Source organism: Coturnix japonica, chromosome 5, assembly GCF_001577835.2.
Source record: "Coturnix japonica isolate 7356 chromosome 5, Coturnix japonica 2.1, whole genome shotgun sequence".
In the NCBI taxonomy this organism is placed as follows: Eukaryota; Metazoa; Chordata; class Aves; order Galliformes; family Phasianidae; genus Coturnix; species Coturnix japonica.
Window position 1 is genome coordinate 16,521,803 of NC_029520.1, and position 26,718 is coordinate 16,548,520.

Consider the following 26,718-nt stretch of genomic DNA (forward strand, 5'->3'; position numbering starts at 1 on the left):
TATAAAACAATTACATTATATCAATGAGATGCAAGCAGGTAAGATGTACTTCAGTTCTGAATGGCTAAAACAACCAAGAAATTGGTCTTTACAGCAGAATTTTGTGCAATTTGTTTTGGTAGGATCAGTAAAGCCAGTCAATCTGTTTGGGAGCGCTTGGATGCTTGGAAACTTAGTTCAGCGTTTTCACAGATTTAAACATTTGAGGAAAAACAACAACAATGATATAAAGACACCAACCTGAGTAAAACTCTATTAGAATAGAGCAATCATTATTCAGTAAATCATATATTGCACCTTTAAATAAATCATCATTGTATAAAAACAGGAATATCAAGCAGGAACAGGGAGGAGCTCTTCCGTCCTTCATACGCACCCACACACACCCCTGCACACACATCCACGTATGCACTTGCTCAGTTTTTCACTACAGTTAAAGCTCTGAGTGACACATCACACTCCTTTTCCTCTAGCAGAGGCACCGAAACATTAAGGCAGGGATATTTGTGGTGAAATGCAAAAACAAAGCTCACCTCCAAACTTCTGGAGAGTCCTGCCAACAGTGCAACTACAGTTAAGTTTGACATAAGCCTTATTTAAAAATCTGTGTTCTCATTAAGAGTTTCAGTACAAAAATAGAATCTCTGCTGTTTTTTTGTTTTTTTTTTTTGTTTTTTCCTAGAGTAGGAACTAGAAAAGGCACAATTTCCAAGTACAAATGTCCATTTGGAGGAGGTGTTTGTACTCCTTTTTTAAATAAGAAGGAAAATCCAGAAAAAAAATAAATCACAGAGGCACATATCTATTAACTAAGTAACCAGATACAGCAGATAAAATATGGTCCCCAAACTTATAATTAAATATATTAAAACAGCCCACAAGCCTGGTGTCTGTAAATGAAATCATATAAAATTGTAATAAAAAGCTTGTGTTATTATTTTAATACTTAAACTCTAGTTCATTGTTCGTACTGCAAATGCTATTTCACCTATCAGTACTGTTAAATTCCCAAGAAAAATCAGAATTCCTCTGTTAACTTTAAATAGTTTCTCTTTTTATCAATCCATGGCTCCTGCCAGCATTGTCTTTTTTCTCCTCCAGAAGATCATTTCTTCACATGAGGACAGAACTGGACAAACCAGACGAGACACTGCACACAATCCTGGAAAATGTAAGAAGAACATCTCCCTTTCTCATGCACAGACAACAGTTCTTGGAGAGACTGCACTGCGTCCTGCTTATGCGTGATAGCCATTTGCCTTCCCAAAAGCTGGTTCAGGGGTGAAGTTTTCATAGATTGCCATTGCTGTCGTGTTTTGATAAATAAGATCTGTTTTCTTCTCCTTCTGTGATCTAATGATATCCATGACACACTGGTTTAGGAAGACGTACTGGTCCTGATGGGAGAAAAATAATAAAGAGAATAATACAGTTTTAGCAAATGACTGATTTGGAAAGTAATTCTGCTCCCAAATCTTAAGATTCGCTTTTTGAATGCATTGCATTGGAAGTTATCATACAGTTGGTTTTTAAAATGTATATTACATAGAAAATGGAGCTAGAAAGGATCTCATGATATTACCTAAGCAATCCCAAGTAAAAAACACTACGATTGTATTTACTGCCTTGCTCAACATCTCATTAAAAGATTTTCATGACAGAGATTTTACAGCCTTTTCCAAATCAGCTTGATTTAATCCACACACCTTTCCAGATGAAAGCAGTAGTTCCATCAGGAAAACATATGTTCCTGAAGATCAACAATAATATATGCAAAGACCGCTTGACTTAATGTTATCCTCATAGCTACAAGCCAGAATTAAACTCAAAAGGGTAGAACAAGCTGCAAAAAATCTTTTTCAAGATATGATTCTAGATAAAAACACCAGTTTTTCAAACTACCCTTTAATGAGATTGCTTGGATCTACAAACTTCACTATGACTTCCTTGACTGCAAGTGCATTTGTAGAAAGAAATGAGGCAGGTAGGAGGTAAGTTTAAATAAGGGTGATTTCAGGTTGCTTCACAATGTCTCATTGTACTGCAGTTTTGAGCTACAATCCTGAATCTACCTTTTCTGGATTACTGTGCATATCTGAGAAACATGATGCTGGATGAAAAGGGGTCTTACCTCAGTTTGTACCATTAGAGGTCGGTGCATTCGAAGATCGTACACCACTCCATATACATCCACCGTATTCTCCATTTCAATCTGCTGAATCAGGCGGTCAATGGCAATAAATGTTCCTGTCCTCCCGACACCAGCACTGCAAGGACACAGAGAAGTTATTTAAGCATTGAAGTTATTTAAGTGTCCTTAAGCAGCAGAGACTTACACATTTATTTCAAATCACACTGAAAAAGAATTGTTCTTAGAACACCACACAATAAAAGCATGTTTAACATGAATATGTTCTTCCCACCTGCAGTGCACTAGAGTAGGAGAGTCAATAGGATTCTGACTGCTGTATTCATGAACAAGGTGTCTGAAGTTGATTAGCAGGTCTGTTGTCTCTGGCACTCCATGATCTGGCCAGGACGTGAAATGGAACTGACGCACAGTGTGGCTCTCCAATGTGTCAGCCTAGAGGAACAAGAATGAAAGAAGGAAAATGCAAATGCTTCAAAAGATAAACAGCAGGAGTTCCTGTCATTCATAAGTACAATGTAAGACTTGGTTGCATTAAAACAGCCCATTACAAACTGTGCAGTAATTCAATCTATGTTATTCCAATTTCTCCCTTCCATTTTCGTTTTCTCTTAACTACAAGATCTTCTCTTCTGCATTATGTTTGCTGACAGAGATGGGTCTTGACGGGGCTAATTGTTTGGTCACATCATTTGGGACATATTTCAGGTATCTGCACGAAGCACACATTTTGGTGGAAGCCTCAGGGAGCTGCAGTACCATTGAAGCAGCAACCAGTGACAACCAATAGCAGGCTGGATTTTGCAACTGCTCTTATTCTTTTTTTTTCTCTGATAACTTTCAGTTCAATTGAGTTTTTGTGAAATCATTATATTCTGTTGTTCCAGTGTTGCTTGGCACGTGAAGTCCTTGATATAATAAACTGCTTCTACAGATATTTGTATACAGCTAACAACTGACAAACTACTCACATTTTCTACATTGAAGTCCCTTATCGTCCACTCTGGAAGAACAACTTCTGAGACCATTGTCACAATAACGTCACCATAACTCTTAGATTGTTTGTCCGGCCAATATTGCTCACATTTTGTCTAAGAAGAGAGTTTAAAGGTTCAACACATTACACACAAAAATGAAGCACAGAAAAAAAAACAGGAGGATATGTCATGACACTGTGACTCCAACTTGGTTTTGACTACTATATTTAAATAACATGCCCCCATGAAGTGGGACTGGAAGGTACATCACGCCTCCTAATGGTCTATCCTAAGGCACAAGGGAGATCTACCAAAACATTCTTTAGAGAGAAGAACCCACCCTTAAAAAAGGAGATTCCACAACCTTCCTAAGACAATCTATTCTGGTCATCAGCAGGTATAGGGGAGAATAAATTTTAAAGATGGGCTCGTTTAATTCAGAAAAGAAGCTTCCAGGAAGTGGATGCTTGGTTAAAAGAGTAGCCACCCCCCACCTTATTATAGGGAAACAACTAAATAAGAAGAGTTACAATTATTCATTTTAATATTAAAATGAAACAAACAAGCCCAAAACAATCAACCAGAAAGAAATACCATACCCGGGCCTGTTCAACACATTTTGTCAACATGACAACAGAGTAGATATTCTTTTCCCAAATCATGCGCCAGAAGTCTTCTATAGTATTGGGCAAAGGGCCTTGTGCAGCAATAAATGCCTTCTTTGAGCTATATCCCTAGGAAGAAAAAAGTATATACAGACAAACCTTCACTGATGAGCCACTAACAGCTGATGTTATAGATCATGTGATCTATTAAACCCATGTCATGAAAAAACTGTGCATTTTTCATTTCAATTGATGAAGCAACTTACAGGCATATAGTTTGCATTAATATAATCATCAGTCGCACAGCTTGGATTTGAAAGTTTAACACGAGAAATATCATCTGCAGAAAGAAAATGAAAATAAAATTACAAACACTGGAAACTTTTCAGCAAAATATTGCAGTTCTGAAATGGTTCCTATATGGAAGGTGGTCTGGAACAACATGCATCCTAACAATAAGGACATAACTTTAGGAATCTAAAGTAGTGGTAGTTGAGAGTTTACAATGAAGGCCTTCAGGAGAAAAATAAATGACTGGCCAATTTAAAAATTCAGAATATTAAACAGATTCCTAAACATGGTTTTCATTCTCATACCTACACATACATAACCCATATAGTTTGTGTCACTACAGAAAAATAGGTAATTTCACTCCCATGCCATTGCAGTCAAGGTTTTCCTTTGAAGCATTGCTAAGTGCACTTGCTGTTACCATTTCAGCTTTTCCTTAACACTTTTCTTTGCTGGGATGCCTGCAGCTTGACAGGGCTTAAGTTATTAATTTTCAAAGCTGCCCAGCAGTATCTTAATATTTCTCATAACTCCAATAGATCTGGAGTGCAAGCTTCTCACAAATGAAATGTGAAAGTGAATTGTTCAGGGGAAAGTTATTTTAAAAAGCATTTCTGAGGGATAGCTCTTTAGCTGTCTTCATCCAATGACTTCATATATGATGCTCACACAAGGAAAAGAACTGCCTGAATTCATTTATTTAGACACTGGCAAAACTGATTCCTCTTCAAAATCTCTGGGATTAAAACCAAAATCAGCCAAACCCAAGGGTTTTCAACTAAAATCTCAACCAGTAAAAGACATAAAACCTGAGAGAGTAGCTCACATGGTAAGACATTGTTGTATCTATTTTTCCCCCTGTTCTCAGGGATTTCAGCAGCAAATTTGGGCTGATGAACACCAGCAGATTTGAGTTCCTACAGGGAAAGAAAGATTGATAAGCACTTGGTCCTAGTTTAGGAAACATATAAAACTCAACTGAAACAGACAAATACTTCAATTACTCCTGAACTTTGCTGTAAAAGCAGGCATGTTAAACTGGACTAAATGATAACAAAATCAGCTTTTTACAAACAGAGCAGAAAGGTGGCAGCAGAAAAGCTCACAGATACGAGATTAATACAGAATGGCAGAGTAATAGCATGTTTAAAGCCCCTAAATGGACTTCAAGAGCCCAGTAATAGCTTTGTAAAAAATATACAACACTGGCATTGACTCATTCTAACCCCAAGGCAAAGAACCATTTTGCATGAGGTTTGAAAGCATTATAGGGAGAATGGGAGCAAGTTACATTATGAAAGGACTGAAGAAGAAAGCAAAATCTTAGAGAACAGGGTGGAGCACCAGCCTACAAGATACAATGAAAGAGGACAGAATTTCATCTGAAAAGAAGAATGGTAGTTTCCAGGGGGGAAAAAAAAATAAAATTACCTAACAGAAGACTTGACAACATAAAATCCTTCAGTGACAACACCGATAGTTGGTTACTGCCCTTTGTATTTCATAGCAATTGAGCTGTCTTCACAGGAAAGGTGCTCCGACCCTTTGACCCTTTGTGGCCCTCCTCTGGACCCTCTCCAAAAGCTGCACACCTTCCCTGGGCTGGGGGCCCCAAACTTGGATGCAGTACTCCAACTGGGATCTCAAGAGGGCAGAATAGATGGGGACAATCGTCACCCTACTGGCCATCCCTGCCCTGATGGAACCCAGGGTATCACTGCCCTTCTGGGCTGCAAGTGCACACTGCTGGCTCATGTTAAGTTTGTTAGCAACCAAGACCCCTAAGTCCTTATTGTCAGGGCTGCTCTCAAGTTCTCCTAGTCTACATACATATCCAGGATTACCTCAACCCAAGTGCAAAACCTTGCACTTAGCTTTGCTGAACCTCATTAGGTTCACAAGGGCCCACCTTTTGAGTTCATCAAGGCCCCTCTGGATGGTATCCCCTCCTTCTGCTGTATCAACCATACCGCTCAGCTTGGTGTTGTCAGTAAACTTGCTGAGGGTGCACTCTATCTCAACATCTATGTTACTATAAAGATTACATGTATTATTATGCTTATTATCTACTTCAGCTCATTATGTGTGGTCTGTAAGTCACACATAATGCATTAAAGAAGCCTGATATTAGTGAAAGATCTGTCTTGTTGTATAGAGAAGACAAATAACAATGAAATAAAAGCAGAGAGAAGTTAAATAGCATTCCCAGAGTGCAAACAACAGTAATGCAACTAGGGCAAGGACTTTGGAGGTCTTAGCTCTGCCAAGAGCTTTGAGCAACTTAGGCCATGCTATAACTCATAGGCAGATTTAATTCAGGATGTGAAGTATTTATCATGCACTTGAACTAAACTTAGAGCTGAATCAGGTAAGGGAACGCTATGCATGCAGCTCAATGATGTCTACAATAAGGGTCCCTTCTTCTCTTCCCCTTCAGTAAACATCACGCACAACGCAAAGGAAAGCTAATTTGCTTTCCAAAAATATTAGCCAAGAAGCTCTCTCCCGTGAGGACACACACCTCATACTCTTCAGCAAAACCACAGTTGGAGTCTGCTTGCTGCTTCTTAAAGTAGGACTCAAAGTTCTCCACTTTAATCATTTTTGATCTAAAATGAGAAAAGTCTTGTATTGGTAACTGATACTAAGTAAATAAGTCACGAATTCAGTTAATGTATTACAAAATGTGGTTTACTTACTTCTTTATTCTTCAGGGGAGAGTGGGGCAGGGAAAGAAAAAAGGTTGATTAGATACATGCAGTTGTATATTTCACTATGCGATTCTAAGAACAAAAGCATGACTGTTAGTAGCACCCACCAAACTGCATTTACAAGAGACAGGGTATAAAGGCAGAGATTTAAATGATCTGTTCCATACAAGGAGAAAATGCTGCATCCTTCAGGAGAAGGATATGATAGAAGGTGTCAGTCAGCTGTTCCTGTATTCCCCTTCCATCAGACTGGACTCATTCTCTGGTGTATTTTATTCTAACTATCAGTGTCACACGGGTGAAACTTCGTGGGGTTCTCAGGGTATGTCTTTTCATAAAATAAATAGATGAACCAATAACCTGGTTCAATTGCACGGCCTGTGATTTTCAATATGCTGTGGTTACTCTCCCTTGGCCAGCTACTATCATTACACATCACCCGAATTAACAGCTGAGCTCAAAGTAGCCATAAGGTAAAGGAAAGTTTGGGACCCAGTGCTGATTTATGCTTATAAGCTCTTTTATCAACAGCTTGGACTGTTTTGTTTTCTCAGTATGTTCAGAAGTCTTTGTTTCATGAAAACATTCTACTTTTCAAAACCGCGTGGGGTATTTGCATAACCAATGCTGAACCATGAAGCAAGCATTAAGACTCAGCAATTTGATTTTTTTCGGTCTGCAGACTTGAGTCAAGTTTCATGCAACCTTATACATGAAACTGCACAGAAAACAAGCATTAGGGTTCACAGGAAGTTTTGGATGTATCACTTGAGCTCAAAAAACACAAGAAAAGACTTACTTAATTGGAGAAAAAGACACTTCAGTATTTCTTTTGTCTTTCCTATGAGGAGAAAAAAAACACAACATGCTCACAGTAGAACTTAATGGAAAGCTTGAGATTTCTGATGACACATATTTCATGTGTCCGCTCAGAACCATGTCTTGTAAGGCATCTTACTCTGCACAAAATACTCCTGAGGCAAACCTTACCCCTGAAGTGAACTTAAAATACCTCGTAATTCTTTCAGCATTGGTTTACAATGGAACCAAACTACCTGAACACAAAGCGCAGTTTAGCTGAAAGAAGCGCATCCAAGGGATCTGCATCACTAACATCTCTCTGGAATCAGAATCCCTAATGTTAACGTTCAACATCAATGTGTCAGTTGTCCTGAAGGTGGAAGCTGAACATGTGCCATAGCTACTGGACACAGGGGAACTTGTCATAACAGCAACTATTTACAGAAACTAAGGAAAAAAATGGTCTAAAGATCCTGCAGATAACTCTTTAGAAGTGATGCATCACACAGTGAGCAGCAAGAAGAAGCCTCTGTAGAATCTGGCAGACCAGTTCAAACCTTAAGACAACTGGTCAGCTTTTGGAAACTCTGGAATGAGAAGTTCAAGTGACAAGCAAACAAGCAATTAAGAAGAGCTGTTACTGAATATTTGCAAATAAAACCACCTGCGATATATGTCTGTTAGCACAACAACCCAATGCTCGCTCACTTCTAACTTCAAAAGCACACACTAGTTCTCAAGAGTTAAACAAATCTGCTCTCAACTCATTAGTACACAGCTATAAATTGAACAAAGTCATTGATCCAATTTGATACAAAAACTCTGATCTGTACCAAAAAAAAAGATTTTGAATAGAATGCACTTTAAAGCACGATGGTGAAAGCAGTAAAACAGGAACAGAGGCCTTGTTTTTTTGTTTAAGATACAGAAACGATATACTGATATTCCTCAACACAGCAAACAAAATAAGGAACACATTACCTTCTCCTCCTCCAGAATATGTAACCCCCTATAGCTACTACCGCCAATATAGCTAAAAGGCATCCAATAACAGCTCCAGCAATAACACCTTGCAAAAGAGAACAAGTATTACTCATCACTTATCTACCTCTTTAGCAATGCTCTAAATCAATCAACAAACTATAAGAGAACCTAGCAAGTGACAAAAAACACTCTGCTCTACTAGGATCTTCTTTACTGTGTCCTTTGGCAGCACCAGTATTGAAAGCTCATTAAAAATAATAAGGTTGATAAATTAATTTACAAATAAGTCAAATGCTCAGTATCTGTGCTCTAATACACCCACTTGTCTATTAGAAAATAGACACTATTTGTTTATTTACCTAAGTCACAAAGTGCCACCCAATCACTTTTTGCACACCATAAGTAGCACAGCTTTTAGTTACTTCCATATTGGAAGTAACGGAAAAAAAAAAAAGTCACCTGCAGGACTAGTTAGATATGATTTTACTGAGTGGTGACACTGCAAAAGGAGCAGTCCAGCACAGACAGATCAATTGATGTTTTGCTATCATGAAACCTATTGTAAGTAAGTGATCTCCAAACACAATGTGCATGTAAAACTGCCAATCCTCCCATTAACTATACCTGGATCCTGGGGTAAAGAAACCACCTCGGAACAGGGTGAAAATGACACATAACTTTGTTCTCCCATAATTTTGTTGGCCATGGTAAAGTTTATATTAGTGAAACCTGCAACGCTTGCCCTGTGAATGAAGGAGAAAAAAATAAAACATATGTGACATGGTTTTAATAGCCACAGGAAAGATCTATGATTTTTTCTTTATCTCCTTGCTTTCAACTGCAGCAAGATAAATACCTGTATGAATGAAGAGGAATCAATGGTCCATTTTCATAGCCATACATGGTGTTTCCCTTGCCTATGTCAACAACGTTGTGCCCATTCTGAGAATGGAAAGATGATGTTGTCTCCTCTATGTCTATGACATATGTCACATAGGTGGCTGTCATCTTCTGCTTGAAATCATTGTACGTGTAGTTCAAATCAGACTTTGAAGGCCAACAACCTTCAGGAAAAACAAGGATATAAGTGGTACACATAACCCACTATTTTTGTGACCACCAGCACAGTTAGAGAACATGTTACATTAAGCACAATTTTAACTGTTCCACAAGTACTGCCTGAAACCAAAACCTGAGGGCAACACACAGTCTCAGAAATTCCCTCTGCTGCGATGCAGTTTACTTGGCTACCTTTCCTACACTCCAGTGTCATTCATTTAACCTCCTTTATGTTTTACTTCTCCCATGCACAGCAGAGTTTCTCTGTGAAGGCATGTTAGTGATGCATTCTGATGTATTTGTGGACAGCTTCTGCTACACGTCAGTCATGTCCATACCCTCTCAAATAACTATCAAATGTAGAAAATACCCCACAAACAAGGAAAAGGACAGAAAAAGGGCAATTTGAGATTGATAACATCATGCTGCTCAAACAGCACCAAGCTTCATTTAAGGTGATGCTAAACTCGTCCTGGCCTCTACAGTCTTGCTGTCTGACAGAGTCTTTTCACCTAAATCCTGAGAAATGAAGGATGTTTTCTCTTGTCATAGAGACAGATTGGATAAAACAATCAGTCAAACTAGTTCCTCTTCAAAAAGACTCCGAAAACCAAGATACTGTAACCAAACAGGTCACCAGTGCAGAACAGCATTACTTTGTCTGCTGTTAAAAGACCAACCGCAGAAATTTGAGGGAGATTATATAGCTGGGATGCGTGATGAGAGTGGAGACAACACAGCTCAAACTACCAGCTGGCTGACAACTGAAGAGTAAACAAAATTACTAAAAACATTCCAAGCGCTATGAAGAAACATATTACCCACGTAATTGAAGTTTGCTTATATTGCTTTCTGTTGACTGCCTTTACAAAGCTAAAGCTCTTTTAGAGGCAGATACAACATTAGAACAATTTTTAAAAAGGAGTTGTAAAGGGGTTCTGAAAGATTACAAAATGCAGAAGCTCTAACAAGTTTTCTACAGTTGCGTAAGATAAAATTTGATCTGATATGCACTGCAAGCAATAGCAAAGTTCCTATTAATTGTAGGTGTTTAAAAACAGCATAGCTTTATGAAAGCACTAATTTGTTCACAGTAAAAGCAACTGAGATTGGAATTAACTTAGTTGCCTTGAAATGTTCAGTAACATCCTAAATACTTCTGATGTCCTGTCTGGTCCCCAGTTTCAATTCAAAAGGATGTACATGGTCCCTAGTTTCCTTCCAAAGGGACATACATCCCAAGTTATATCTGCACTTCTCCCAATGTTTTGGTTACCACCCTAGGGTACCTCATCCAGCTTCTGAGTGGTACAACTGTTCATTGCAGGGGAGTTGGACTAGATGGCCCTCAGAGGTCCCTTCTAACCCTAAGGAGTCTATGATTCAATGAACATCTACTTCAAAGTCTAAAATACAGGATATTCATTCCAGTACATTTTTGTCCTGACAAACACTGTCTGATTAGTTGTTTCACACAGCTAGATGGCAACATTGTAAGAACTTACCTTCTGCTTCAGTTATGATCATTACTGCATAAGCTTTCAACGGTCCATTCACTGACTCAAAATCAGGAAATTCAACAGACAATGAGTTGTGACTAAGTGCCTTGACTAAAGGAGCTTTGTTTGGAACAGGTGGATCTATGAACAGACAAATATACATACTCTTAGTTCTTTAATGACAGATAAAGTTTAGTTTTTCAAACAAGAAAATGTTGTTATAATGACTGTTCATAGCATGCAAGTTTATAATAGAATCATTTAAGTTGGAAAAGACTGCTAAGATCATCAAATCCAGCCATTCATATAACTACCAAATCCATCACCAAACCATGGCCCCCATTGCAAGGTCCACACATTTCTTAAAAACCTCCAGGGACAGCAACTCCTCACTTCCCTTGGAAGCCTGTTCTAAAGCCTAATCACCCTTTCCATTGAGAAATTCTCCCTGATCCCAAACCTAAATCTCCCCTAGCACATTTTGAGGCTGTTTCTTCAAATCCTATTACCTGTCACCTAAGAAAAGAGACCAGCATCCCCCTCACAGCAGCCTTCTTTCTTCTCCTGACTGAACTGCACCATTTCCTCCAGATGCCTTGTTTTCAAATTAGTCCATTCTCCAGATTCTTTGTTCTTTTCTGAATATATTCCAGCAACTCTTGCAGTGAGGGGCCCCAAAACCAAACACAGTATTTGAGATGCAAACTCACTCCATACTCGGCACAGTCACAACACTGGTCCTTCTGACCATGCTGTTTCTGACACAAGCGTGTATACCATCAGCCTTCTTAGACACCTGGGCACACTACTACCCACATGCTATGTGTATCGCCCAGCTCCCCCAGGCCTTCTCTGCTGGTCAGCCTTCCAGCCACTCTTCTGCAAGACTGTACTGCTGTGTGGGGTTGCTGTGATGAAATTGCTGTCTTTCATAAGCTCACATTGACTGGGTTATGATTACCTTGTTATCCTATCCATGGCATGTAATGGTATTTGAGATGATCTGCTTCATGAATTTTCCTGGTCATCACCCCTTATGCGTGCATGAGATAGACTTGGCATTAATGTAGTACTTTATTAATAATTGTATATGCTCATATATCAAGTTTCTTCTTCTGCAATAGCAAAGTTAATATTTTTGTCCTATAAATATCTTCCATTGTTTGATCCTAATGCTTACCTGTAATGCTTGTTTTACATGTTTTCTGCACTGGAAGACTTGTTAAACTTTCTGAAACAGTTGTAACAATAACAGTATAGGTTTTGTAATAATCTAAAGGTTCGGTTTTGAAGATTCCTTCTGAGCCTTCTCTCCCACAGAACTGACTCCGTTGATTTTTTGTCCAAGTATCATTAAATATTTTGATATCAAAGCTAGAATAGCCGCCATAAGGACAGTCCCATTTCAATATTAGGTAAGACATATTAGCCACTGCTTCACACTGAAATGCATTCACTGAGGAAGGAACTGGGAAAAAAAAAAAAAAAGAAATCAAGTATAGCAGCAAAGAAAAAGCAGTCTGTTTACAAGCACTTCTGTGTATAAGAATTTATAAAACACTGGTATTCCTTTCTAGTTCTAAACAGAGGAAGCTACCGCCTACAAAAAACAACGAGGAATAAGTATGTTTAGCACTCTGTAAATACACAGACCCTTCTGCTTTAACTCCCTTGCAGATCAATTTACTGAGAAAAACCGAGGCTGAATAGCTGCTTGTCAAAATCAGCAAAGCTTTCAAATACTATTCAACCACTGAACAAGAACATTCTTAGACTGGTAGACAAATGCTAACTCTGTATAATTACATAAAATGATTAGTGGCCAACAAATAAGAAAATAGTCTTCATTATTCATAGCACCCTCTGTGATTTAGGGATAGCTCTCACAAACATTTCAGCTGGTAATCTAACATTTGCAGCTCCAGAAATGGACAAAAATGGACACAAACAACAGAACAAAGGGTTAAAGGATGCAGATGTGCTATCAAATAAAGGAAATGCTACACCTGGCCATACTAGGTAGGTAGATTAGAGTGCTAGAGACCCTGTACACATGGAAAATGACAGTAGAGCAGACTGGATGATGAAAGAGGAAATAACAGTGAATCCAAAGAACATGCTTAAGAGACTGGCAAAGAATCACAACTGACTCCTAAAAACAGTGCCAGAACAAAGGAAGGAGGGATCAAGATGGGAGTTACAGCAAAAGCAGCATTTTAGCCAGTTTCCAAACAATACACTCTGTGTGGGAGCCCTTCAAAATAAGGTCCCGAGGCCCCCCCACACAAGGAAGAGAAGGTAAAAACACATCCTACAAAACTCCTACCCATACAAATAATTCTGACAGCAGGTAAGCAATGTGAAGTGCCTGTAACAGTACCCCAGAGCTCATGCAGGTAGGCAGAATATAAGCAGAGCTACTGCACAGCAAAACACAAACCACCAGAAACACAACTGCAAGAAACAGCCACTTACTTGTATTTTGTCTTATGGATGCTCCTTCTCCTTCTGTCTGATTATCAGCTGCTATTGCAAAGACCGTGAAATTGTAAAAGGTCCCAGGAATTAACTCCATTACAATACTTTCAGTGACACTTGATGTCAGGTTGTCAGTAAAAGAGTCACTTGTAACCTCTATTCTGTACGTATAGGAGGCTGAAGCTGTGTCATTCGCTGTCCACTTCAAGTTGACAGAAGTCTCACCAACATATTCTGCCTTGAGATCAAGCACTGCACTGGGCTCTGGGAAAGGCAAGACAACAGTCCATCAAACAGCAAGAGCATATGCTCAAAATATGACTGAAAAACAACAACACAGACACACCACCAATTTGCTTTCTTTGCATCAGTTGTCTGTAAGAGTGCAGGAACACCAGAGACTCGTGGAATTTTGCCATCAATGGGCTTGTAAGGGAAAACTAAAATAAAAGTCATTCTGAGTGGGATTCATCTCCACTTGGCACTCCAAAGAAAGAGCACACATCACAACAGTGCCAGCACTGCCAGGATTTCTTTTGGAGATGGAGAGAGGATGGTATGAAAGAGATGAGGGCTCAGAAGAATATATGGAAGGAATACAATTAAAATGAGGAAACTGCAAAACTCAAATCAGATCAGGGCAATGTTTCTGCTGCGCTCCAAAATTCCACCCCTTGCAAATAGCCTTCTTTGGGCTCCAGAACCAAAACATCACTTCTGCCCACACCACCACTCAATTACAAGCCTTACACAGGTATGCAGAGCCCTGTGCCGCACAGCAAAATACAGTCCACCAGAAACATGACTGCAAGAAACTGTCACTTACTTGTATACAGGCTTACGGATGCTCCTTCTCCTTCCGTCTCACCATCCGCTGCTACAGCAAAGACTGTGAAATTGTACGGTGTCCCAGGGGTTAACCCAGTAATTTCAGTTTCAGTGACATTTGATGTTTTGTTGTTAATGAAGGCCTCATTTCTAACCTCTATTCTGTACGTGTAGGAAGCTGAAGCTGTGTCATTCACCATCCAGGTTAAGATGACAGAAGTCACACCATCATACTTTGTCTTGAGATCAAATACTGTGCTGGGCTCTGGGAAAGGCAAGACAACAATCCATCAGCCTGCAACAGTATCAGCTCACAAAGAAAACAGAAAAGGCACAGACACACTGCTACTTCACTTTCTTCTCATCATTCATCAATCAGAGTGCAGGAGCACCACAGCAACAGCACCAGAGGTTCCTGGAGAGCAGGAAGGAAACAATGGGGAATGGGGCAAAAATAGCGCATCTCAGCACAGCTTAAGGTAAAAAAAAAGACCAGTTATCACTGGAAGAAACATGGCAGCAAGGACCTAGGAACCCTCCTCCTTTTTCACTGCTCAAGTCCCCACGGTCACTCCAACAGCACAAAGAACATCTCCAAGACCCCTTCTGCAGCACTTCAGTCTCTGCCCATCTCCAAACCAGGGTAAATCAGTCACTATGGAGAGGTAAATCAGTGAGACAGACCTTTGGGTAACAAGTGGAAAGACACGAGGACGTATGCATGTATGTTTTCAGGAGAACAAGAACGACAAGGTGAGCACCTGTTTCCTTTGAAGTACAGCATGGTGATTAAGCAGGCTGCACTAAAGCCTCACAGACCAGCTCCAGAACAGTCTCCCCTACAGCACATAAAATACACAGCACTGACAACAGGATGAAAAAAGCAGCTCTCCAAGCCAACGCTGCCTAAAGCTTACACTCCCTCTCCAGATTCCCAGCAAACATGGGCCCCAAAATAATATAAGATCCCCAGATACACTCTGTTTTGTGTGTGAGAGCATTAAAACAAACACTTCTGAAGCCTACATGTTCTACGAATTGAACTCAACTTCACCTCCCTAATATTGGAGAGATTGGTCCTTGGGAAAACCCTTTGTTCCAGGTAACAGCAACAAGTTCAATTAACAGCATCCAGGTTATGCTGCTGCTTCTGGTCTCTTATAGCCTATGCTTGATAGATAGCCTGCAATAGATTCCAGGGCCAAAACATCACCTCTGCCCACACCACCACTCAATTACAAGCCTTACTCAGGTATGCTGCGATGTACAGCAAAACACATACCATCAGAAACATGACTGCAAGAAACTGTCACTTACTTGTATACAGGCTTATGGATTCTCCTTCTCCTTCCGTCTTACCATCTGCTGCTACAGCAAAGACTGTGAAATTGTATGGTGTCCCAGGGGTTAACCCAGTGATTTCAGTTTCATTGGTATTTGATGTTTTGTTATTAATGGAGGCCCCATTTTTAACCTCTATTCTGTACGTGTAGGAAGCTGAAGCTGTGTCATTCACCATCCAGGTTAAGTTGACAGAAGTCACACCAATGTATTCTGCCACTACATGAAGCACTGGGCTGGGCTCTAGGAAAGGCAGGAAAACAAACTGTCAAGACAGAGAGCACAAAGAAAAGAAAAGCCACAGCTACATTCACCTACCCCACATAGACTGAGTATTAAATATAGTCAAGAGGCACTCCTAAGATACTGATGCCGTACTACAGACATGCCGAGACATCTCTGTAAAGGCCACAGAAATTTTAGAGGAGATTCTCTTCACTTCATGTCATATGCCAGAATATTTTTTTCCACAATGGCTTTCCAGACAGATATAGAAAGGGAAATCAGGGAACAAAGCAGAATACAGGGTAGCCTTCATGTGTTAGCTCAGGACCGTGCCCACACCTGTTTGAGAATCTGAGCTTCTCAGCTAGCCTGTCCACAACACTAACAGAAGGACACAGGCTCCTTGGGTGTGTGAAACAGCTCAGCCATTCAGGGTGTCAGTGTCTGAAAGTTTAATTCAGCATCAACATCAGGTAGACAATACTGACCTAAAGCAGCTTCAACAAGCTCCTCTAACCAGAGGCAACTCCAGAACAAAATCCCCCTTGTTATTCTGTATTGACTTTGTGTGCCCCCTTGCCACTAGTTTGTATGGATGTTGCCTGCTCCCTTTCCATACTAGAGCTAAAATGCAAGAAAGCTCTTCTCCCATCTGCCCTTCTGATCTGGAAGAAAGAGGCCAGAGCACAAAGTGACAGAAGTGGCAGTACACTTGATAATGTGATCCTAGACACTGTCCAAGCTCACAGGAGCCCCAGGCTATGGGCTCTGCAGACAGCTCAAAAGAATCTTAAAGAACAAAAGTCTCTCTAGTACACCAAAGCCTAAAAAAGCCCTATGGCAACCTGTTCCAAGAAGCACTACAGGGGGTCCATTCAGCCCTGAACTCCAGACAAGGTCATGCTGCTGTAGCAACTAGATCCCTACATACATCATCAGTTCGGGAACTGGAGGCTAGCTGCTCAACAGGCATCTCTCATACAGGCTGACCCCTTTATCTTTTAACAGATTGTTTGACATTCATGTTCACAAAAGCCTGAAGCAAAGCAACACAGCAATGAGTAACAGTACAAAGTCGAAAAAACAAGGAAGAAAAGCAGGGCTCAGTTACAAAATGTTTCTTTACTTGCAATTGAGTGGAACTAGTGGTTTCTTACTTGTATAGAAGCTTCTGAATTCTCCTTCTCCTTCTGTCTGATTATCAGCTGCTATTGCAAAGACCGTGAAATTGTAAAAGGTCCCAGGGACTAATTCAGTAATCTCAGCCATCGTGACATTTGATGTCAGGTTGTCAGTAAAAGAGTCACTTGTAACCTCTATTCTGTACGTATAGGAGGCTGACGCTGTGTCATTCGCTGTCCACTTCAAGTTGACAGAAGTCACACCAACATATTCTGCCTTGAGATCAAGCACTGCACTGGGCTCTGGGAAAGGCAAGACAACAGTCCATCAAACAGCAAGAGCATATGCTCAAAATATGACTGAAAAACAACAACACGGACACACCACCAATTCACTTTCTTTGCATCAGTTGTCTGTAAGAGTGCAGGAACACCAGAGACTCGTGGAATTTTGCCATCAATGGGCTTGTAAGGGAAAACTAAAATAAAAGTCATTCTGAGTGGGATTCATCTCCACTTGGCACTCCAAAGAAATAGCACACATCACAACAGTGCCAGTACTGCCAGGATTTCTTTTGGAGATGGAGAGAGGATGGTATGAAAGAGATGAGGGCTCAGAAGAACATATGGAAGGAATACAATTAAAATGAGGAAACTGCAAAACTCAAATCAGATCAGGGCAATGTTTCTGCTGCACTCTAACATCCTACCCCTTGCAAATAGCCTTCTTTGGGCTCCAGAACCAAAACATCATTTCTGCCCACACCACCACTCAATTACAAGCCTTACACAGGTATGCAGAGCCCTGTGCCGCACAGCAAAATACAGTCCACCAGAAACACGACTGCAAGAAACTGTCACTTACTTGTATACAGGCTTACAGATGCTCCTTCTCCTTCCGTCTTACCATCTGCTGCTACAGCAAAGACTGTGAAATTGTACGGTGTCCCAGGGGTTAACCCGGTAATTTCAGTTTCATTGGTATTTGATGTTTTGTTGTTAATGGAGGCTCCATTTTTAACCTCTATTCTGTACGTGTAGGAAGCTGAAGCTGTGTCATTCACCATCCAGGTTAAGTTGACAGAAGTCACACCAATATATTCTGCCACTACATGAAGCACTGGGCTGGGCTCTAGGAAAGGCAGGAAAACAAACTGTCAAGACAAAGAAATACAGACAGAAAAAATGCCAGTCATATTCCCTTATTCCATGCCGACTGAGCACTAATTGTAGAAAACTTCAATGACACCAACCCATTTTTTTTCTAGCTCCAGGAACAAAGCAGTATTGCATTGCAAAACATCATTACATCAGAAAACAAAGGTTAAGAGCTGCGCTGATCAAAATAGACTGCAAGTTTATCTGGAATTGAGAGGCATCAGTAGTTCCTTACTTGTATACAGGTTTAAGGACAATCCTTCTTCTTCAGTTGTACTGTTTACCGGTGTTGCAAATACTTTGATGTTATAGGATGTTCCAGGGATTAACCCAGTAATTTCAGTTCTGTTGATAGTTGATGTTTTGTTGCTAATGGAAGAAGCATTCCCATTCCTAACCTCTATCCTGTACGTGTATGCAGTCAAAGCTGTGTCATTCACTGCCCAGGTTAAGTTGACGGAAGTCACACCAATGTATTCAGCCTTAAGATCAAGCACTGGGCTGGGCTCTAGGAATGGCAAGACAACAATCCATCAATCTGCAGCAATATCCACTCAAAAAGAAAAACAGAAAATAAAAGGAAAAAAAGCCTCGGACACACCACTACTTCACTTTCTTCACATCACGCATCAAGCAGAGTTCAGGAGCACCACAGCAACAGCATGAGAGGCTCCAGGAGGATTTGCCATCAATGGGCTTGTAAGAGAAAAGTGAGGAAGAAGTATCTTGAGTGGGATTAATCTATCTCCGGCATTCAGAATCAACAGCACACATGACCACAGTGCCAGCAATCTCGGATTTCAGGGAGAGATTGGTCCTTGGGAAAATTCTATGTTGCAGGCATTAGTGGAAATTCAAACAGCACCTGGGCTGTGCTTATTCTGCACTCTAATAGCCCACGCTTTACAAGATAGCTCATAACATACTCCAGACTAAAACTATCATCTCTGCACGTATCAATACTGAATTAGAAATCTCATGCAGGTAGGTAGAGCCCTGTGCTACACAGCAAAACAAAAACCACCAGAAACAACTGCAAGAAACAGACGCTTACTTGTATATAGGCTTATGGATGCTCCTTCTCCTTCTGTCTGATTATCAGCTGCTATTGCAAAGACCGTGAAATTGTAAAAGGTCCCAGGGATTAACTCGGTTACAGTACTTTCAGTGACACTTGATGTCAGGTTGTCAGTAGAAGAGTCACTTGTAACCTCTATTCTGTACGTGTAGGAGGCTGACGCTGTGTCATTCACTGTCCACTTCAAGTTGACAGAAGTCACACCAACATATTCTGCCTTGAGATCAAGCACTGCACTGGGCTCTGGGAAAGGCAAGACAACAGTCCATCAAACAGCAAGAGCATATGCTCAAAATATGACTGAAAAACAACAACACGGACACACCACCAATTTGCTTTCTTTGCATCAGTTGTCTGTAAGAGTGCAGGAACACCAGAGGCTCGTGGAATTTTGCCATCAATGGGCTTGTAAGGGTAAACTAAAATAAAAGTCATTCTGAGTGGGATTCATCTCCACTTGGCACTCCAAAGAAAGAGCACACATCACAACAGTGCCAGCACTGCCAGGATTTCTTTTGGAGATGGAGAGAGGATGGTATGAAAGAGATGAGGGCTCAGAAGAACATATGGAAGGAATACAATTAAAATGAGGAAACTGCAAAACTCAAATCAGATCAGGGCAATGTTTCTGCTGCACTCTAACATCCTACCCCTTGCAAATAGCCTTCTTTGGGCTCCAGAACCAAAACATCACTTCTGCCCACACCACCACTCAATTACAAGCCTTACACAGGTATGCAGAGCCCTGTGCCGCACAGCAAAATACCAGAAACACGACTGCAAGAAACTGTCACTTACTTGTATACAGGCTTATGGATGCTCCTTCTCCTTCCGTCTCACCATCTGCTGCTACAGCAAAGACTGTGAAATTGTACGGTGTCCCAGGGGTTAACCCCGTAATTTCAGTTTCAGTGACATTTGCTGTTTTGTTGTTAATGGAGGTCCCATTTCTAACCTCTATTCTGTACGTGTAGGAAGCTGAAGCTGTGTTATTCCAGGTTAAGATGACAGAAGTCACACCAACAGACTTTGTCTTGAGATCAAATACCATGCTGAGTTCTGGGAAAGGGAAGACAATAATCCATCAGCCTGCAACAATATCAGCTCACAAAGAAAACAGGAAAAGTACAGACGCACCGCTACTTCACTTTCTTCCCATCACTTATCAATCAGAGTGCGGGAGCACCACAGCAACAGCACCAGAGGTTCCTGGAGGCTTCTTCTCTTCTGTCTGACCATCAGCCACTATGGCAATGACTGTGAAACTCTACAACACCCCAGTAATTAGCCTGGCAATTTTGGCTTTGGTGATACTTAGCATTTTGTATCTGATGGAGGCACTATTTCTAAGCTTTATTCTGTATGTGCAGGAGTCTGTAGCTGTGACATTCACCTTCAAATTTTAGTTGACAGAAGTCATACCAACATATTCTGCCTTGAGACCAAATACTGGGCTGGTCTCTGGGAAAGGCAAGACAACAATCCATCAATGTAAACGGAAGAACATCTGCTCACAGAGACATGTAATGTTCCTCCCCCTGCTATCTTATTGACAGAGTTGTCTCTTCCTTGGCCAACTGCTATTCTAATCAAGCTGCTTTTCTTTTCTGTCTTGCATGGCATACTTACTAGCTCTATGATCTACTCTTTTTGCTCCAACTCCGGAAGTTTCAAGCATTAAAGCAGTCTTGATGCAGCAGTAATGTCTTTCATCTGTCAGGTGTTAACTTCATGCAAACTGGTGAGAAAGATTGGACTATGCAGCCTGTTATGTTTTCCTAACCTGGTTATTCCAAAGGGTCCTTTGAGCTGCAAGATTCACAGATCTTCCTCTAGATCCTAATAGGTTATTTCAGCTGTACTGTCACACATATATATATTTCAAATGTGAAGGTTGCTGTATATTTGAACTACTGCAGCTGTACTGCACAAATCTAATAATATTTTTATACATAGTTTTACATAATACCTAATATTACACCCCCATAATAGTCAGGTGAAGAAACCCAATTCTAACAGGGATCAAACTATTTCAAGACCATGCTACAATCACAGTGTTACATTACACTTTCAGTTAGCTGTGTAAATACTTTTCTTTGGCTCATTTTCTACTCCAGCAAAACACTTGGATCCAATTCCAGACGTATCTTTGCACTCTAGATAAAAGTTTGGACTAAAAATGCTAACATAGTATATAGAAGCACAAAAAACCCCAAGGGATCATTCACATCCCACCAACAACCCAAATCACTTACGGGCTACGCTGTTCTGATCACTCATTGCCCTGCCAAACAGTGACACATCCTCTGATAATCTGCTGTTCCCTCTCGTAGCATTCACTGATAATTCATCATTATTACTGGTTCCCATTTCTTCAGTTAAATTTTTCAAGCTACAGTTGTCAGTGCCTGAAAGGTAAAAAACATACAGGGCAATGAACATCTTTACAAAACGTCCGGGTTCCCTGTGAGCAAAAATACAGTCATTAACAGACATCCTGCAGTGACCATCAGCACCTCCTTTTTCTCAGTTTGCTTCACTGTGTGTTGCCTGGTTTCACCAGTTTTAACTTTTGTCAGACAATTTGTATTAGATTTAAAAAAAAAAAAAAAAGCCATGTTTTTTCAGGCAATTACTCAACTCACAGACTGAATGAAGGCTACCATGATCTGCTCTGTTTCAGTGCAGTTTTGATGGAAAACAATCAACTGAACTTACAGGCACACTCCACACATGCATTTTTCTAACGTATCACTTTAAAGCTCTCTGCTCTGCTTAACCTGGCATAGCAATTTGCTTATCCTCAGCGTATGAGAAAATAAAGAGATGTATTCACACGCTGAATTCCCACACAGCAGAGATATGAGACAGCTACAGAAAACCTTAGGCTAACATAATGCAGCCCAATGAGCAAAGAGAATTGATCCAGCTACACACAGAAATTACTATCTCAGTTGAAGCTGAAATACTGCTGCATGAGTAAAACACTGCAAGCAAGTTCAGGAAAGGTGGCCATGAACAACGGGATTCTTGGTCTGGAAGCAGTGGAAAACAAACTGAATCATAATTTCTGTATTTATTTGGAACTGATACAGACAAGGATTCACATAAAAAATGAAAGCAATGAAAGCACTGCAGGCCAGACTCACAATTCAGAGGTTCTTCAGAACTATACATGCTATTTCTAAAAACTATTTTCAGCAGCTTTTTAGACACTTAGCTGACACTGTTTGATCTTTCATACAGGAAAAGATAGCAGAAGTTATGTACAAATATATAACAATATATACATAAGTGAATAACAGAATGATGATACTTACATGCAGTTGTACATCTGACCTGGAAAACAAAAACAAATAAAAGAAATTAAAACTTCAGAACTACTAAAAAAATCCATCAACAACCAACAGCACCAAAAATACATCCATCTATCAGAGAGAAAAAAACAAACGTGATATTAAAATGGTTGTTCCCCTGTTTTATTTCCTTTGAACAGAGCAGAGCTTATTTTGCTTATATATATATATATATATATATATATATATATATATATATATATATATATATATATATCTTGCAGTGCATGTAGTGGCAGCTTTGCATGTAGACATTTAAAAATCAAAGCCAGATCTCAGTGAAAAGAGCCTTTAGTTACTACCCTCGGGGATCATCCCACCAAAAAGAGGTAAGTGACAATTAGAGGGTCTTTTTTCTTCACAGGGATTTTTCTCTCATCCTATTGCTGTACGAACATTATCACTGCTTATCACAAAAAAATACTTTGCATTACCAGAAAAACCCCTCACAGTGAAGTCTAAGTTCAAAACTTGTTGCATATGTTCTGAATACTAGTTTATAGGTGGGTGCATTTAAATAAAACATCAGTAGTTTTCAATTAATTGTAACCTGGAACTATCCCTAGTGACAGACACACAGGAATTTTGCATTGAAAATGCTTTTTGGTCTTCCAATTTCATGCTTTTGGTCCCAAATAAGACATTTCCCTTCCTGTTCACCTCCACAGACTGCTCTGTTAACTGCTCCTCACCTCCCTCCAGGTGGCAGCACAAAACGCTTCTAAGTAGTGAAATAAAAGAGGTCGGAAGGCACTTGCAAGCAAAACTGATTCCTGGGACTCCCACAGCAAGCTGACACCAACTGGCTGCAGCAGTCATTTTTGCCACGGAACAAACAGGAGATTACTGAAGCAACTGTATCAGGAATTAAATACAACTATTCACCTTGCAAACATATTCAAAAACAACGAAGACAAGCAGGAAGAGATACCTATCCCAAAAACAGGCAGCAAGGTGTTAGGGACCAGATCACAGTTCCCTCACGCTGGGAAGGTTAGCAAGCATGGAAGGTTTCTGTCTTTCAGCATTGTGGTGCAGGCAACCAGAATCTGTCTGCATTCCCAACTGCTCTCACACTGCCTGCAGAAGAGCTAGTCCTTTGACTGGACCTCGTAACACACTGCCACAAGAAAATCCAATTTAGCTTCATGCTGGATGGTACCTTACTCACTCAAAGCACCAAGCCTGCTGGTTGCGAAGGTTGACATGCTTATCTGAAGTGCTTCCAGTTTTGGACCACTTTCTGTTCGCTTATTAGACTAGGTTGCTTCCACCCAGCAATGTGATGAGCAAGCAAAGGTCCCAAGCAAACTGCTCCGGGTGAACCTGCTTCACGTGGTGGGGAAAGGTTTGTTTATTCCTCAGGGCCCCTCTTGCTCTCAGTCACTCTGTTCCATAAGTTAACTCAAAATAAGCAGCTACATCACGATAAGACAATATAAAGTCAGAACAGCAAATCAGACACCTCTCAGCCCTATGCTGCCAAAACCAGCTCCAGCAGCAGCAGCTCCTGGAATCGCGGTCTCAAAAGGTCATAAGCTGTAATGGCTGCTTGTTCTTTCTGTAAGAGGCTACAAATAGCACTCTCTACAAAGTTGAGGTAGAGCAGCTGACTAGAAGCAGCAGAACAGAGAAAAAAACAAAACTAAAAAGCTTTGCAGTAATGAGAAATGCATGCAGCAGTGACAGACATGCAGCCTCTGCGGGACTCAGTGCCAGAGTAAAAAGTTAGGTCACACTTCCTAGGCAAAAGAGTGATTCTAAGATGCAATGAACCAACTCCTGATCTTCTCCAGCACAGCCCTACTGACAGCTTGGCGCACAAAAGATACACAAACATGGAGCTCACTGCCAACCTTTTTGAACATCTGAGAGCCCAGGCAAATTGCTCAGGCATTAGGAAGTGAAGAGTTATGCTCATTTGCACTCAGGTCAAGAGTCCTATATTCTTTCACAAGAAAGTGGCCAAGGAAGAAAAGACTACAAAGGAAAAAGCCACTTGAGGCAGGAAAACACTCCTCTGAAGCATTCTGAACACAAGGTCTGTGCTGTCTGGAAACAGACACTGACTGAGGAGCAAGAGGTGAGATTCCCTGAGATGCAGGGCAACCTAGAAGTCAAGTCAGAAAGATTCTATGTTTAATAAGAAAGCAAAATCACACACACACACACACACACACACACACACACAAAAAAAAAAAAAAAAAAAAGGGACAGAATTGTGTATGCCACAGTGTTTTCTATAGCATTACAAGCAAACCAGCAGAAGTCTGATACAACTCACAACATCTTAAGATTCTATCTCTTCTGTAAAACCACCCGATGATTCCAGTGTTATTAAATTCTTACATGTCTCATTTCCTTCTCTCTAACTTCAAGTTCAGAGTTTCAGCATCTTTCCTGAGCAGCAGGAACACCAGACATCACTGAGAAACACCTATGATGCTACCAAGCCCCTGCTTCCCACCTCCCCATTCCTCCCTTGCCTGCCCAGACAATAAGCACGTTTATTCCTGTTTCAGCACCAGCTACAAGCAGCTGATTCGATGGCAGCTTCCTGCTGAGCTGCTAAGGAGCTGGGCTTTAAGGTCACACATGGGTTTTGTTAATGATGCTCAAGCAACAAAAAGTAAGTCACGCCAAAACTTCTGTCTTGCCACTAATTGACATCTTCCTTCCATTTTAGTCACTTTTGTTCATCATGGACTTCAGAAGTCTGACAGTATCTTTCTGACTTTCCAGAAACCTGTGTGCTAACCAAATCCAATGAAGCGCACTGAGCTGGCAGCAGACAGGCCTCATCATGTAACACAAAACCACGCAAAACAAGTGATCCCAGTCTGAAGCGTCAGCCTGCCTGATTCAGTCATTCCGTGCTGCATTTTGTAACCGCCAACTGAACTGCTCTCCAGCCTCCCGTGATTACTCACTGAAATGCTGTTTATACAAAACATTTGTGTATTATTTCAGGGGACATTTGTGCTGAACACCTGACTCTCCTTGTGTTCACATCTGAGGTACCCAGAGCCCCGCCATTTCCATTTTTCTTTGCAATTACATTAATTTGTATTATTCATCTACAAAGAGAGTTGTGTAGATTTTTGCTGGAATTTGCAGGGGAAAACTTCTCTCCCCAATAAGAACCAGGAAACACTCAATAAATCAAGAAAAGAAAGACAGCAAAATGCAAAACACCGAACATTTGAAGTGAACAACAGGAGAATCAACACAAACTCCTCACTGTCATCAGCTATGGCAAATGAAACTTCATGTGTCACACAGCCACACGGAGTCTAATCAAAGGGTGTGCCTTTTCAGAGGAGCTGAATAATTCACTTGCACAAGGTCTGTCCTGCTCTTCTTGAGCATGCATTTCATCATCCATGAGTCTGTGGTGTGTAATAAATGCAGGATTCAGCTCCATCCTTTTCAGGTACACAGTGGGTCATGTAATCGAGGAACCATTATTTTCACACATAATTTTACCACTGAAGAAACTAAGATGAACTGTGGGAAACCATTTCCAAACATTCCAGGTGACTGAGAGGCCCAAGTCCCACTGATGATTGATTAGACTTGAAGATTTTCAAGAGAAGGATCTAGGCAGCAGCAGGAAGGACAGCAGTGCCTCCCTTCTGCTGGCAGCAAGATTTTTGATCAACCCAGCTGCACTGTCAAACGTCACCCTGCAGCAAAGTCAGGGTTCCTGCACTGGCGGAAAACCCCTGTATACAGTAACCCATCTCCCTGGGGTGCTTAGGTTTCCAAAATATACAACATGGTTTGGTTCATGTAAATGCAAGGTTAGGAAGTTGGCTCAACAGCTGAAGTGTAAACAAACCAAAAAGATCCTATCTTAGCCACAAAACCTTCCTATGAAGAGACTTGAGGCTACTGCTTGCTATTTCTTGTGTGCTTATGACTCAGATGCAAAAAGCCTGGAAACTGATCGCACTCCTCTCAAAGCTAGATGTCTTTCACATGTGTACCTCCACATCTTCACCTACCCACCCTCTCAGATTTGGAGGAGCTCCACATGAAAACCACTGAACTATCT

The 26,718-nt window shown here is 40.7% G+C and overlaps 1 protein-coding gene across 9 annotated transcripts in view; it reads right to left on the bottom strand.

The window, feature by feature from the left end:
- Positions 1-658: 658 nt before the first annotated feature.
- Positions 659-26,718, bottom strand: part of LOC107314702 (protein tyrosine phosphatase receptor type J) — a 63,492-nt gene continuing 37,432 nt past the window's right edge. For 2 of the 9 annotated variants that reach the window (XM_015864220.1, XM_015864222.2), the window contains exons 2-26: positions 22,626-22,644; positions 21,561-21,713; positions 20,104-20,364; positions 19,282-19,548; positions 18,463-18,735; positions 17,935-18,201; positions 17,106-17,372; positions 15,700-15,966; positions 14,381-14,647; positions 13,552-13,818; positions 12,257-12,544; positions 11,083-11,217; positions 9,375-9,582; positions 9,143-9,261; positions 8,516-8,603; positions 7,533-7,574; positions 6,722-6,730; positions 6,544-6,631; positions 4,849-4,939; positions 3,998-4,071; positions 3,726-3,860; positions 3,121-3,240; positions 2,424-2,584; positions 2,132-2,267; positions 659-1,397 (exon numbers count right to left, since the gene is read on the bottom strand). In XM_015864220.1, coding sequence (XP_015719706.1) covers positions 1,239-1,397; positions 2,132-2,267; positions 2,424-2,584; positions 3,121-3,240; positions 3,726-3,860; positions 3,998-4,071; positions 4,849-4,939; positions 6,544-6,631; positions 6,722-6,730; positions 7,533-7,574; positions 8,516-8,603; positions 9,143-9,261; positions 9,375-9,582; positions 11,083-11,217; positions 12,257-12,544; positions 13,552-13,818; positions 14,381-14,647; positions 15,700-15,966; positions 17,106-17,372; positions 17,935-18,201; positions 18,463-18,735; positions 19,282-19,548; positions 20,104-20,364; positions 21,561-21,713; positions 22,626-22,644 — 4,161 coding nt within the window. In that variant the 3' untranslated portion in view covers positions 659-1,238. Of the gene's footprint in view, positions 1,398-2,131; positions 2,268-2,423; positions 2,585-3,120; positions 3,241-3,725; positions 3,861-3,997; positions 4,072-4,831; positions 4,940-6,543; positions 6,632-6,721; positions 6,731-7,532; positions 7,575-8,515; positions 8,604-9,142; positions 9,262-9,374; positions 9,583-11,082; positions 11,218-12,256; positions 12,545-13,551; positions 13,819-14,380; positions 14,648-15,699; positions 15,967-17,105; positions 17,373-17,934; positions 18,202-18,462; positions 18,736-19,281; positions 19,549-20,103; positions 20,365-21,560; positions 21,714-22,625; positions 22,645-26,718 lie in introns of those variants that run through there. The other 7 variants (XM_015864226.1, XM_015864224.1, XM_015864225.1 and 4 more) reach the window with 7 other exon arrangements.